The sequence below is a fragment of the Cryptotermes secundus genome, unplaced genomic scaffold (assembly GCF_002891405.2).
Source record: "Cryptotermes secundus unplaced genomic scaffold, Csec_1.0 scaffold948, whole genome shotgun sequence".
NCBI classification, from domain to species: domain Eukaryota; kingdom Metazoa; phylum Arthropoda; class Insecta; order Blattodea; family Kalotermitidae; genus Cryptotermes; species Cryptotermes secundus.
In genome coordinates, this window is record NW_019727110.1 from 358,902 (window position 1) to 372,026 (window position 13,125).

The 13,125-nt window shown below is 37.1% G+C and overlaps 1 protein-coding gene across 1 annotated transcript in view; it reads right to left on the reverse strand.

Annotated features, from left to right (window-relative positions):
* The window catches only part of LOC111864518 (gamma-tubulin complex component 4), a 34,596-nt gene extending 25,274 nt beyond the window's left edge, over positions 1 to 9,322 (reverse strand). The window contains exons 1-4 of the mRNA XM_023851816.2: positions 9,228 to 9,322; positions 7,541 to 7,613; positions 3,503 to 3,644; positions 1,182 to 1,402 (exon numbers count right to left, since the gene is read on the reverse strand). Coding sequence (XP_023707584.1) covers positions 1,182 to 1,402; positions 3,503 to 3,644; positions 7,541 to 7,597 — 420 coding nt within the window. The 5' untranslated portion in view covers positions 7,598 to 7,613; positions 9,228 to 9,322. The remainder of the gene's footprint in view (positions 1 to 1,181; positions 1,403 to 3,502; positions 3,645 to 7,540; positions 7,614 to 9,227) is intronic.
* Between the last annotated feature and the right edge of the window lie 3,803 nt (positions 9,323 to 13,125).

Here is a 13,125-nt window from a genome sequence, read left to right on the forward strand (position 1 = left end):
ATCCAGAGCTTCTTTGGTAAGGCATTCGCTGCACAAGTTGAACAAAACTGGTGATAAACAGCATCCTTGTCGAACTCCTCTTCCAATCTTCACACGTCTTGTCTCCCCTCTGTCCAGTCGCACTCTAACTTTCTGATCCATGTCCAATTTACTAATCAATCTTCTTTCACGCCAATCGATACCTGTTTCCTTTAGGATCTGCATTAATTTGGTCCAATTTACACGGTCAAATTCCTTCTGCCAGTCTATAAAGCAAGCACACAGGTCTTCATCTATCTCCAAAGTTCGTTCTGCTATAATTCTCATTATCCCAATTGCATCCCTGGTTCCTTTTCCTCTTCTAAATCCAAACTGATCCTCTCCAAGTATATCCTCTATTTTCTTTTCAATTCTTCTTTTAAGTATCTTTGCTACCCATGAGGAAAAAATAGTATGTGCTCCAGTAGGGACAAACACATCAATTTCAGTAGTGCAAACATAATTAGTAAATGAAGAATGCTGTCTTCTGGGATGTGGCGCCGTGCAGATATTTTGTTAACCGACGTTTCGGAGGAACATACCGCCCCATCTTCAGGGCATAATAAATCCACGAACGATGAACCAGTGTGAGCAGGTGCCTGTAGACTAGTGGATTTCTTATACCCTGAAGATGGATGGGATATGTTCCTCCAAAACGTCGGTTAACAAAATATCGATATGGCGCCACATCCCAGAAGATGGCATTCTTCATAGTCACTGCCACGAAAACCTTAAATCTTACATAATTAGTAAATCGCCACAACATTTCAGCTGATAGATGGCTTAACAAATCTATGGCAGCACAACAGTCTCATGATGAGGCTCACACAATATCTGCCAGGAGCACAGTAAAAACTGCTTTCTCCACTGACAGATTTTTAAGCTCGTTGCTCATTTATTTCTTTAAAGTTGTCAACAGCCCCTGGTTATAGAAAATTAATATTTTGACCACATGACAAAAACAATTTCAGGAACCAAAGTGGCCAGAATGAACACACTATTTCTGAAATTTCTCAACCAAAGGAGTGTTTCACATAGTATCAGATGACATACTGGAAAACAGGCACTGAAAATCTGAACAAAATGTGCCAAACTGTGTGTTATGATGCACAACTGAAAGGTGGCCAGCTGGTATACATAGACATGATGCAAACTTGCCTCACCTGTTTTATCATATAATTCAGTACTTCAAAGAGTTTAGAATATTCTTCAACTTTGCTTAAAATTGTCAGTAACGGCAAGTATGGATCTGTAAGTGATACTCCTTCTAGATCTGCAATATCTTTACGATATGGTACCAACACTTCATTCAACCCACAGCAGAATGCTTGGAGATAGACGCCAAATGGCTGTCTTTGAATGTCTTCCTTACCACTACAACTGCCTGAAATATATGCACGAAACAGATATAAACAGACATGTTCCAACAACAGATCTTAAAAATAAAGCATTTAAGAAAATATTTGGTCTTAAGGGGGATAAAGAGGATAATTTAAGATGTTACAAAGTGAGGCACTCTTAAATTTGTAGAGATCTTCAACTACTGCTATGATAGTGAAACCAAGGCGATTACAATGACCTGAACATTACAGACATGAAATGCATACATAATTTTGGCAGGGATATCTCTTGGAGGGCAGCAACCTGGAAAACTAAAGGGGAGATGGAAGAATAACATTAGGATGAATCATGGGAAGTTTTGTGGAAAGACAGTGAATTGAATTTGCGCAAAATGATTAATGGCAGGCTATGGTATTGATGTCAATGAACCTTGAGGTTGAGCTGAGAAGTAATCACTAACATATATGGTTAGGTTAGCCATTGCCACAACAAAGTGACTTATAATCAATCAATATTTTACAAACTGAATATTTATTTCCTGCTACATGTTTCAATCTCAGTGGGCCATAATCAGGCAGTGATATAAGAATGTGTCTAGGTTCACTGAACTCCATTTTTGGTGCAATGTGTCATATTCTATGGTACAGAATTTGTGCGAGTTAAATGTAGCAATAACTCGCACAGTCCAGCTTCAACCAGTCCGGTTTGAAAATTTCAAAACAAACTAAATTTTAATTGAGCAAAATAAAAATAAATTCTAAAAAATTAGTACACAAAATTATTTTCAATACATAAATGATCGGTTTTTTCCCTTTATACAGTCACCTCTCTTTTTGCACGGTTTATTTCTATGTGGTTTTATAGTTATGTGATACGATACATATTTCAATTTTTTCTGGGGTTCCCCACTGTATGTGTGTGTACCTATGCTCCGGTTGTTTGTTCTTGAGCTCTGACAGCTATCGCTGGAGGAGGTGGGGAGAGCAGTAATTTAACGGAATTTTGGAAGAGCTACATCAGAAACGTTATCGAAAATATAGGCGAAGCATGGCATGAATTAATGGCAAGCAATATGAGGGCAGTATAGAAACATATCATGCCACATTGTGCAAATGATTTCATTGGTTTTGAAACTCATTTTGCTGAAGTCACTAATAACATCATGCAAATTGGACAGCAACTTGGTTTCAATGAGTTAGATTCTGTGAACGTAATTGAGAGCATCAAAACAAACACTAATGAACTAGAAAATGAAACACTTATCAGCATAGATGAACAATTGGCTTATGAAGAATGGGAGGACAATTTAGACGACGACGACTCTGTTGAAGTGCCTGCACGAGAATTAACAGCTGAACTACTATCAAAAATTATTGGAATGGTTGAAACCTTGAGAGAGCATATTATGGAAGTTGATCACAAAACTGAACATAGCCTTACAATTCGCCGAACGATAAACAATGCAATTTGTTGCTACAAAGAAATGTATAAAGAGAAAAGGCCAAAGAATAAGAATGTGCAGGCATCAATATTGCAATTTTTAGAGAATAAAAATGAATTGCACAAAACATGACATTTTTAAAATTATTTCTAAAAAAGACATTTGAATTTATTAATCACATTTTTTATTGAAAAACGGAGATTTTTTAACCAATTATCATTTTTTGTATGTATTTAGTTCCTCAATTAGTCCAATTTCAAACAGCCTGGGATACTGGCAGAACCAATTATCCAGACTATGCGAGGTATTGCTGTATAAATATTGAATTAAATATATGTATAAAATAGGTATTAAGAGTATTGAAAGATGTATAAAAATTATTAAAAATTATATATGCCAAGTTTCAAAGTTATAGCGCCCAATGTAGTGTTAAGCTACATAATTATATAGTTTGTGGATCCATGTTGTAATCACTGTCTTCTGGATAATGCACCTGTCAAAACAGCATTAATTACTGACTTTTGGTGAAACATATTTCCTTCTTCTTTAGAGTCAAAGCCAGAAGGAGACAGCAAGTTTCTTCCTCACAACATATCACTCTGGCAATGTGAAATACTCATAGTTCATACTGGATGTGCATAATTATGAAATCTCTAAATCTTATGCCAAAGATGTAGTTTATAATGTCTGTAAGTAACTTACCACCAAGACTTCTATCAACTCCAGTCACAGAAATATTACTGTCTATGAAAGTTTTGAGTGACTTATATTCTGAAGCAATATTTAGAATTCTTTTTATTAAAATACTTTCACTGGAATCCAAAATTGAATCATTTTCCAATAACTGAAAAAAAAGAACAACATTTACGCTGTGGAGAAAAAACACTGAAATATTTTCAACCATATACATAAGGCAAGAGTTTTACAGTGTTCATATTTGTTATAGGGCCAATGTTAGTAACCAGGTATGGGCAAATATTTATTTTGTTTACCAGTCAACTAAAAAAATGCTATCCCTGTAACAGGCCATGGAGGCCCATAGCGTTCTTGAGACATTGAGACTCCCACATTTTCTAGACAACTAGCTCACAGATGATGGTGAGACTGCCAGCCTTATGCACTGACTACCCTTTACCCCCAGGAAGATTCCTGGTACTCATTTCTGTTGGAGGCTGAGTCGACCCCACAGCCATAGTGCGGCTGGAAGGATTAGGTCAACTGGAAAATCAAATGACCTCATTGGGAATCGAACTCGCAACCTTCCGTCTTGCAGCATACTGCCTCAACCAACTCTGCTACCATGTGTCCCCATTTACCAGTCCACTAGATACAGAATTTCTCAAATGCTTTCATATTTTAAGTAACCAACTGATTAAACTGACCAATAAAATTGACAACCAACCAATTCACTGCCTGGCATTATAACCCAAAGATAATCACAACAAATTTAAAAATCAAGCAGTGTACCCATAATTTAGTCTTTATGCCTTCATTTCTAAAAAAAACGACAACTCTGTACTATTTACCAGTTTCATATATACAGCTCTCTAATGTACATTTTTATTGAAGAATAAAGCAGAGGCACAACTGTCCACATGGAATGTTTAAAAATTCAAGTATTTCATGAAACTGTTGTTGGTTCAACACTGATAAGGCTCTTATTATGCACCACAAAACATGATACACACAACATTTAATTCTTTATGCATATGTATACTTTACTAACTGATCTAAAAGCATCAAGATTAACTAAGCTTGCCTAAACTAACATTACGGTTACTGAAGAGTACAGAAAGCAACCTATACTAAATGGAGCCTAAAGAAATACACCTTCTATAACAACTGACATCTTTCAAGGGCATGAATCAACAGTACTCTATCTAAGAGGATGAACTGGAGCTGGCAGAGCTAAAGTCTCACACACAAAATGTGTGGGATATGGGAAACCAATGTGTAGATGAGTAATAGCCTTTACACACCTCCAAATCAAATTCTCACTCCTTAAACAAAATATCAGGAGGTGTGATACATCAATCAGTACAATGACTAAGCCAGAGGCTGCATGACCAAGGAATTTGGGTTTGATTCCTGGCAGGCACAGAGATTTTTCTATTGTCCATAGCTCCAGGTCAGCTCTGGGGCTCAAATGGAAAATTGGGACCTCTTTCCCTGGGTTTAAAGTGGCCAGGGTGTGAAGCTGACCACTACCTCCATCATGTGTTGAGATTAACAGTGAAATGAGCTATACCTCTACTCCCACATACATCTTCACTGCATGATGCAAGGGGCTTCATCTCTTTACCTCTTTATAGTAAAATATTATTTAACTTTCTTTCTCAGTAAGCAACATGATATACTATCATTGAAGTTGATGTGACTCAAGTCTCATATAAGTGAAGCCAACTTAGAACCTACAACATTACTGTGAGATTTTATTAAGTTCCGAGGCTTCTTATGATCTAGTAAAACTTAGTCTCTGACACAGCCATGCCATGGCTCAAGTGGTCAGTTGCTGGCTTCCCACCACGGCGAACTGGGTTCGATCCCGGGTCTGGTCAAGTAGGATTTGTGGTGGACAAAGTGGTGCTGGGGCAGGTTTTCTCCGAGTACTTCAGTTTCCCCTGCCAATCTTCATTCCACCAATTGCTCAACAATCACCATCACCTATCATCTGGGGCTGGCACAATAGGCCAAAAGAGGCCGCAGTACAAGGTGCTTAGTCCCACCCCACTAGCATTAAAAAAAATTAGTCTCTGACATTAAGGGGGGAAGATAGACTGAGGGTGTTTGAGAACAGGGTGCTCAGGAGAATAGTTGGACCGAAGAGAGATGAGGTGACGATAGGTTGGAGAAAACTGCATAATAAGGAGCTTCATGAATGTACACTTCTCCAAATGTAATTAGAACGATCAAATCATGGAGGATGAGATGGGCAGGGCATGTAGCATGAATGTGTGTGAGAAGGAATGCATATAGGATATTTGTGGGAAAGCCAGAAGGAAGGAGACAACTGGGAAGACCAAGAAGTAGGTGAGTGGACAATATTAAGATGGATCTTAGAGAGATAGCATGCGATTGTATGGATTGGATTCGATTGATCTGACTCAGGACCAGTGGAGGGCTCTTGTGAACAAGGTAACGAACCTTCAGGTTCCATAAAATGTTGGTAACTTCTTGAGTAGCTGCACAATTGGCAGCTTCTCAAGAAGGGCTCAGCTCCATGAGTGAGTGAGTGAGTGAGTGAGTGAGTGAGTGAGTGGGATTTTATTAAGAGTAACCCAGGTGCATGGGTCTTTATGCAGCATTTCTTCCCCTCTCTGGCAAGTGATGTACAGGTATTTCTTCATCAGTGGTTGCAGCTTGAAAGAGGATAATCTTACTGCCTTCGCAACCAATATATTTCAGTGAGAGTTGTTCACTGGTGGTTGAAAATTAGGACTAGTAACATAATGGCAGAACATAAATACAGTTATGTATGCTTTGCTGGAAGTGGAAGGGTGGGAATGAGACACTTATTTAAATTCTGTGATCAAGAGAAAGTGAATATTCTTCATCACCTTCCAGACATAGATGCACTTGGTAAGAACAACATGCGATTGGTTTGTAAGAAGATGCTTTCTGATAAATATAACAGATGTCAATGGAGGTATCAAGTCTGACATAAGATGTTAATAACATCATATATTGGAGCATAAGGAAGGAAATGTGGTTCATGGGATCAAAACTGACTTGCGGACATCATTCTGATGATGCATTTCTGGGTGAACAAGTTTCCCCAGTCAAATGACATGATATATTGGTGTTCAGTTATGGCTCCTGGCATCTCAGGAAATTTATTCTGATAATCTTCATCTTCTTTCTTTAGACCAGCCATTAGGCCACCACAGATTGGTCCAACATTCAGAATTGTTCAGACCACCTTTCCATACATCTTCTCACTCTTCTCCCCTCAGATCTAGTGATAGGATCTTCAACATCAAAATCAGACAGGAACTTTATGGATTTTTTTTAATTCGCTTAGTGGGGGGTGAAGTCCAACTGTGTCCACTCGGCACTGCAACCACTGATTGGCCTATTGTAGTCTGCCCCAGGTGATTGTGATGATGGAGAATTTGGTGGAATGAAGATTGGCAGGGGAACCGAAGTACTTGGAGAAAACCTGCCCCAGCGCCACTTTGTCCACCACAAACCCCACTTGACCAGACCCGGGATCGAAACCGGGCCGCCACGGTGGGAAGCCAGCAACTAATTGCTTCAGCTATGGCACGGCCAGGAACTTTATGAAACTAGATGACTAAAATTTGGGCACTTCCTGTTGGAAAGGATTAATTTTATATAAAGAACTGGCCTTTATACATCATGGTTTCCATTACATTACAATTCTTTGGTTATGTGTATTTACATCTCTATGTGCTAGGTGTCAGCGAAGTGCGGTGGAAAGGACAAGGTGAAATANGAGAAAATCATGCAAAAATTTGTATTCAGTTACTTGTACTTTAGTTTATGTACAAGTTTATGTTGCCTTTGTTATTTCGCAAATTTCTATTTTAAAGTGTTTGTTGCTTCATTAGTATTCTGGTTCCCTTGCTCCTTTAATGTAAAGTGTCAGTGTGACGGTAATATTTAATGTTGAGGTGTAACTGGAGCAATAATGCTTGGATGGAGAAAGGACAGGGGGAAGGGGTAGATGCATGAAAGGGATTGCATGCTTTATCCAAAATGTTCCATAATTAATTATACCTGAGTTAGGAAATTATCAGAGTAACCAATCAACGCCAGAAATACTTCATGCAGCATTCTGTCTTCCTGAAATCTGAAACAAAATTTAAGAATATAAATATACTGGGAGATAAAATAAGGTATCAACCAGTTACTTACATAACTTTTATTCTAACACTGTTCAACAATTCCTGCACCTATGCTGTACTTCTAGCAGCAAAACTGAAAAACTGTTGTATACAAACAATCATACACAGTAACAGAATTGCAGAATGTATGTGTACATTCTTCTAGAAAATGAATATTGCATACTACACACTCCATACATTTACAACACACCCAATCATAAATTTGCGCTATATGCACGTACACCAGGAAGTTACTGAGTGGTATAAGTTTTTCCAGTAGGCCATCAAAGTATTCTGCACATATTCTGTCAACAGTTGAACATAATTCTTTCCCGTCTACGGCAGCAATGTTCCTTCTCTCTAGCTTTTCCAAGCAAAGGACACAATGAAATTACATTAACACAAAGAAAAATTCACCCAGAATATGAATACTTTCTGATAAATTGTCATTTTACATTTTAATTTCATAGTTAAATAGTTCTCATTTATTATATGTAATCTGAAATTACTTCTCACTCTATAGCACTGGGAACAGAGAACTTTTCTTATAAAGAAATTTTAGTAATACAATGTTGATATGTTAGGTTAAGTCACAATTCTGCTAGTTTACTAAGCTTAACAAGAAACAAATCACGAGACATATAATCATGTGGTTGTGTACCAGAGAGGCTCAAATACATGACCATAATGTAAAGTAGTTCTTAGAAATACGAACATTAAGCTACAACTTTCCAATAGCTTTTAAACTACTGTATATGTACATATGTTATGGAAGACCACACTTTCTCAAGGCATATGCAAGAAAATTTTGTTACTGTTGGGCCCATTATTTAAAATATATGCTGACTCAATGGCATAAATTTACTTTTAGGCTTTTCATCTACTGAAGTAATGGAATTAAGAAAATTGTAAGGATTAAGGACAGACACACCCAAGAAAAGCATGCCTTGCTTGTGATCAAGTCACTCCTAATGTTTCATTTATATTCTATTTAGTGGCAAGGTTCAGGTCAGAATTAGACACAACAGTATATATATATATTTATTTATTTTTTGACAAAATTAATGCACAGCAATTATTTTTTCAGATGTGAAATATTAAAAAGAGAGGTGTATACTTAAATCACATTTATTATTTGCTGCATGTTCATGCATTATTTGTTAAACATATACAATTGACATACTAATATTTATATATATTTAACAAAATTCCAGGTCCTTTAAGTGATGAATTTCTCTCACTTCTGGGACGTTAGCTGTTTGCAGGATATATATCATTCGAATCATAATTTTATTATCTTTGTATACTATTATATCATTGTGTTATATATTGTATTAGTAGTATTATTATTATTACTNAAATACATCTTCTGGATATATATAACTGATATAATCGTACTCTGTGTACCTAAAAATCATTTTTGTATTCCGACATACTGCATGCAAATATTCTTTGGTTTTGAATATAAAATTAATTAAATATATCATTCCGTCTATAGACAAATATATAATTATCACTACCATTTAACTGGTTATTTATATTACCAAATGCGTGATTATGGAAATCTCGGTTTACCTTACCTTCCTAAGTACGTATGACATCAAATTTCATACTTCTCCATGGTCTCCGCGGTTTCTGAGATTTTCCACTAAAAGTCACCGTTAATCCATCTGGGCTGCCAATAGCCAAGAACGAAAGTTCCTTGGAATATTTAGAAGAGGGAATTGAGATCACTCGTTTAGTACATAACTTTCTCAGATTGGCGCTAGTATCTAAATAATGAGGCTAATTCAAGATTTAGCCGGATTAGCCGAATCAAGGGCAAATGAAGTCTAGAACCTAAGAGGGCGCACTGATATGAGTTCCACGATTAAGCTTATTAATTTAGAGATGTATGTTATGTGCGTTATAGGTTCATATATATATATATATATTTTTTTTATGAGAGGCATGCACTACGACAATGATTGGGACGTATTCTAATAAAGTTAATAGGCTGTTAATCCTTAACTTGGAAATAGTAATTATGTATATCGCTTTTGTTAACGTTAAATAATACGACGTTTATTCCACGCAGCTTATTTCTGGAATTCGTTCTTCGATTAGGCAGTGTGTTTTACCTAAACATCAGTAAAACTAATATTTGGAATAAAGGTGCAATGATTTCTTGGAAGTAAGAACACAATTTTCAGATATCATTTGGGTGAGCTTCGAATTTCCAAGTAAATGCGTCCAAACGTGGGGTTGTAATGTATACAAAATTCTAGACTCGTCACAGTCATCTACCAGAATTTGACAATTTCAGCCACACCTTAATGTGGAAAGCTGAGGTCAAATATCTTGAAGTGGTCCTAGACAAAAAATATATTGTTAAATGTACGCATATAATATATGTTGAATAAGCGCATAAAAGACTCGATTGGTTATACTGAATCAACAATTTGAAATCTAGGGTTAATATTGCGTTAACCCAAAGAAGCATCATTAAAATCCGTCTTAACCTTCCTTGCGTCGGTTGAGGACATTGCAATCCCCATTTACATCTGCAACCGACAATGTTTGCCAAAATAAAAAAAAAATCATACCAAAATTGACGTAGATATAAACATCAGAAACACTGCATTCATTCATTGGCCCTTTGTTGGGCCCTGGGCGCATTTGTAGTTTCGGAAACCAATACGTAGTCAGTAGGACTCCTTTGAGGGTGGATCAGCTCGTCTCAGGTTTCATACTTAGCTACTGTCTGTAACCAGTGTATTTTTGTAACCAAGGAATTGTGTTTTTTGACACAAATGAATCAACGCACATTTGTTAGGGATTCACTTAAGAAATACATTTGTTGTGTTTTTCCGTACTGCTTACCAAAAGACGGAAGGTATGTGTAAGTTCCTGCCATCGGCTATGAAGAGACAGGGTTTCTTGGCTCCTTCCGTCTTCAAACAAATGCTGAGATGGTTTACAAGTTCCAAGTTACTGCTACATAGTTCGCATGTAGCTCTCGTGGTTTACATTACTCACAGTTAAACCCCTAGTGAATCAACCTTTTTTCCCCTCGGAATATCCAGGTGCGTGAACATTAGTCAGACCTTGGTTAACTTCCATGCTCGAAATTGATATATCTGGCCTCAGACAAATGATCGATAATATCGAAAATACGACCACTAAAATAATTCAAAATATCGTACCACATCACAATTATGTTGTTTTATTCTCTCTGTGACTAACAATTATCGACTTTACACAGATGGATACACGTAAATACACATTTTTATACAGAAAATTATAGATGATAACAATTCCATCTACTCACAACATATCTGCATACACAAACACTGATGAAACTGACTAATGTCATGGAGTACGAAAGATATGCATATCTTGCACAACAAGATCTAATTCTGATATCTATCATATGACAGAAACTTATAAATATATCAGTTATCACATTTTGGGCAATTGTTCATTTAATGTTTAATCCATTGTCTCATGTCCTTGACATAAATATGACTACCGAAATTTTAAGTGAAATCACAGTACATACCACATTTCACTGAACTATTACACCGAATTAATTGCGATTGGCACTGTAATGTTACATACAACACTCTGATTCTTAATATTTTCTTCGCAGTCACAATTTTTCATGTTCTGAATGACGTCTACTCAGTAGAGTAGAAGCCTTCTTCCTGTCTTGGCCGATATTGACTGAAAGTGCAGTGGAATTCTGAGTCCATAGATGTAACAGTGAATGGCAGGAAGTACAAGCTTCCAGCTACAGTAGTCACCCATCACACAGACCCCACGACGCCCGCCATACTTGCCTTCGCGCGCAACCTTGAGATTACCACTAAAATGCGGACGATAATGGTCTGGGATGGGCCAGTGGAATACTAAGCAGTGGATAAAACGTCCTTAGGTTCCGTATCTCTTTCAACGATGCTGTATTAACTATAGATGTCATTTAATGTGGAATGAGATGACACAAACATCATGCACAATGAACTGGAACAAATGCGGTCATTATCAATTTCAAGGTTTTATGTTGGAACGACTCAGAGACACTGGAAATAATTTAACAAGTATAGTTTCTGCTCAGACTGAGATGCAAACTTGTTATCTCCCGAACCGTAGCCAGGCAAATTAACATTAAGTGGAAAACATTGACGTGTTTCACTGCAACAAGAGAGTTATCGTCAACTGAGGAGGGATACGCTGATAAATAAAGGGAAAATCTTATCGATTATTTAGTTCTGACCCACAACAGGGACATTGAGTCTTCTGACAGTAATAACTGAAGACCAGAAGCTGGCTGTACAACACATGTCATACAAATATACAATACACACAATAAAGCATAAATTTTAAAACCTTCAATTAAAAATATGTTCGTATAAGTAACCATCGCCAGGCCAGACTCTTGCATTATTTTCTAAAAAGATATCATATTTATTCTAACTTTTAGAATATAATGAAATTTATTGATTGGTGTACTGCAAATACAGAAACAATTATACATTATTTACCATATGCTGTTGCTTCTTTATGACACCTGGAGTTATGCTTTGAATTTATAAATTTATTTTACTTATTTCCTAAACTCTGAGAACTTTCACCTTAAAAATGAACGCTAACTCATGAACATTTATTCGACATGTATGAAATCAAGTTCTTCAAATACAAATAATTAGAATCTTTCAGTCCAAGAAATGTCAGTCTTAAATTTATCAGAAACCTTTGACTAGTTACATAGAATTTTAAAATGTATAGGTGCCATTCCATTATGTAATTTCAAATTTTTTTCCCATCATCAAGCGAGGTGAGTGAAAAAAATGTGAAGGCCCATAGGGTTTTGAGACGTCGGGGATCCCACATTTTCTCTAGACAATCGGCTCACAGATGGCGGTAAGGTTGTGAGCCTTACGCGCCGGCCGCCCTTTACTCCCCAGGGAGATTCCTGATACTCATCTCTGTTAAAGGCTGTGTCAACGCCAGGGACATAGTGCGGTTGGAAGGATTAGGTAAACTGAAAATATCCACATCACCGCGACTTGAACCCGCGACGTCCCAGCTTGTATCACAGTGTCTCAACCAACTATGCTACCGCGTGCCCCCTCCCCATCTTGACATGTTAGATATTGACACGATTTCGAAGGGTTAAAAAGAGTGTTTCCATATTGTTGAACATGAGGTCACTTTTGAGTTCCCCTTGTCCTTTTTAATGCGAGAACGTGATGCGCTGCGCCAGCAAAACTGGTGAAGAAAATGTGGATAACAAAGGATAACGGGCCGCAAAACATAATCGACAGTTGTGAAGACCTTAAATGCTTATGCTCAAATAATATTTGGTGCCGTAAACAATGACCTGGCTCAACTGGAAAATTCTAAATCTCATGCCAATTTCGTTGTCTTACACTTCAACACTGCCATGATTGAGGGCAAGGTCGTTACTCTCACAGGGTGGAAGAACTAGCTGAAACC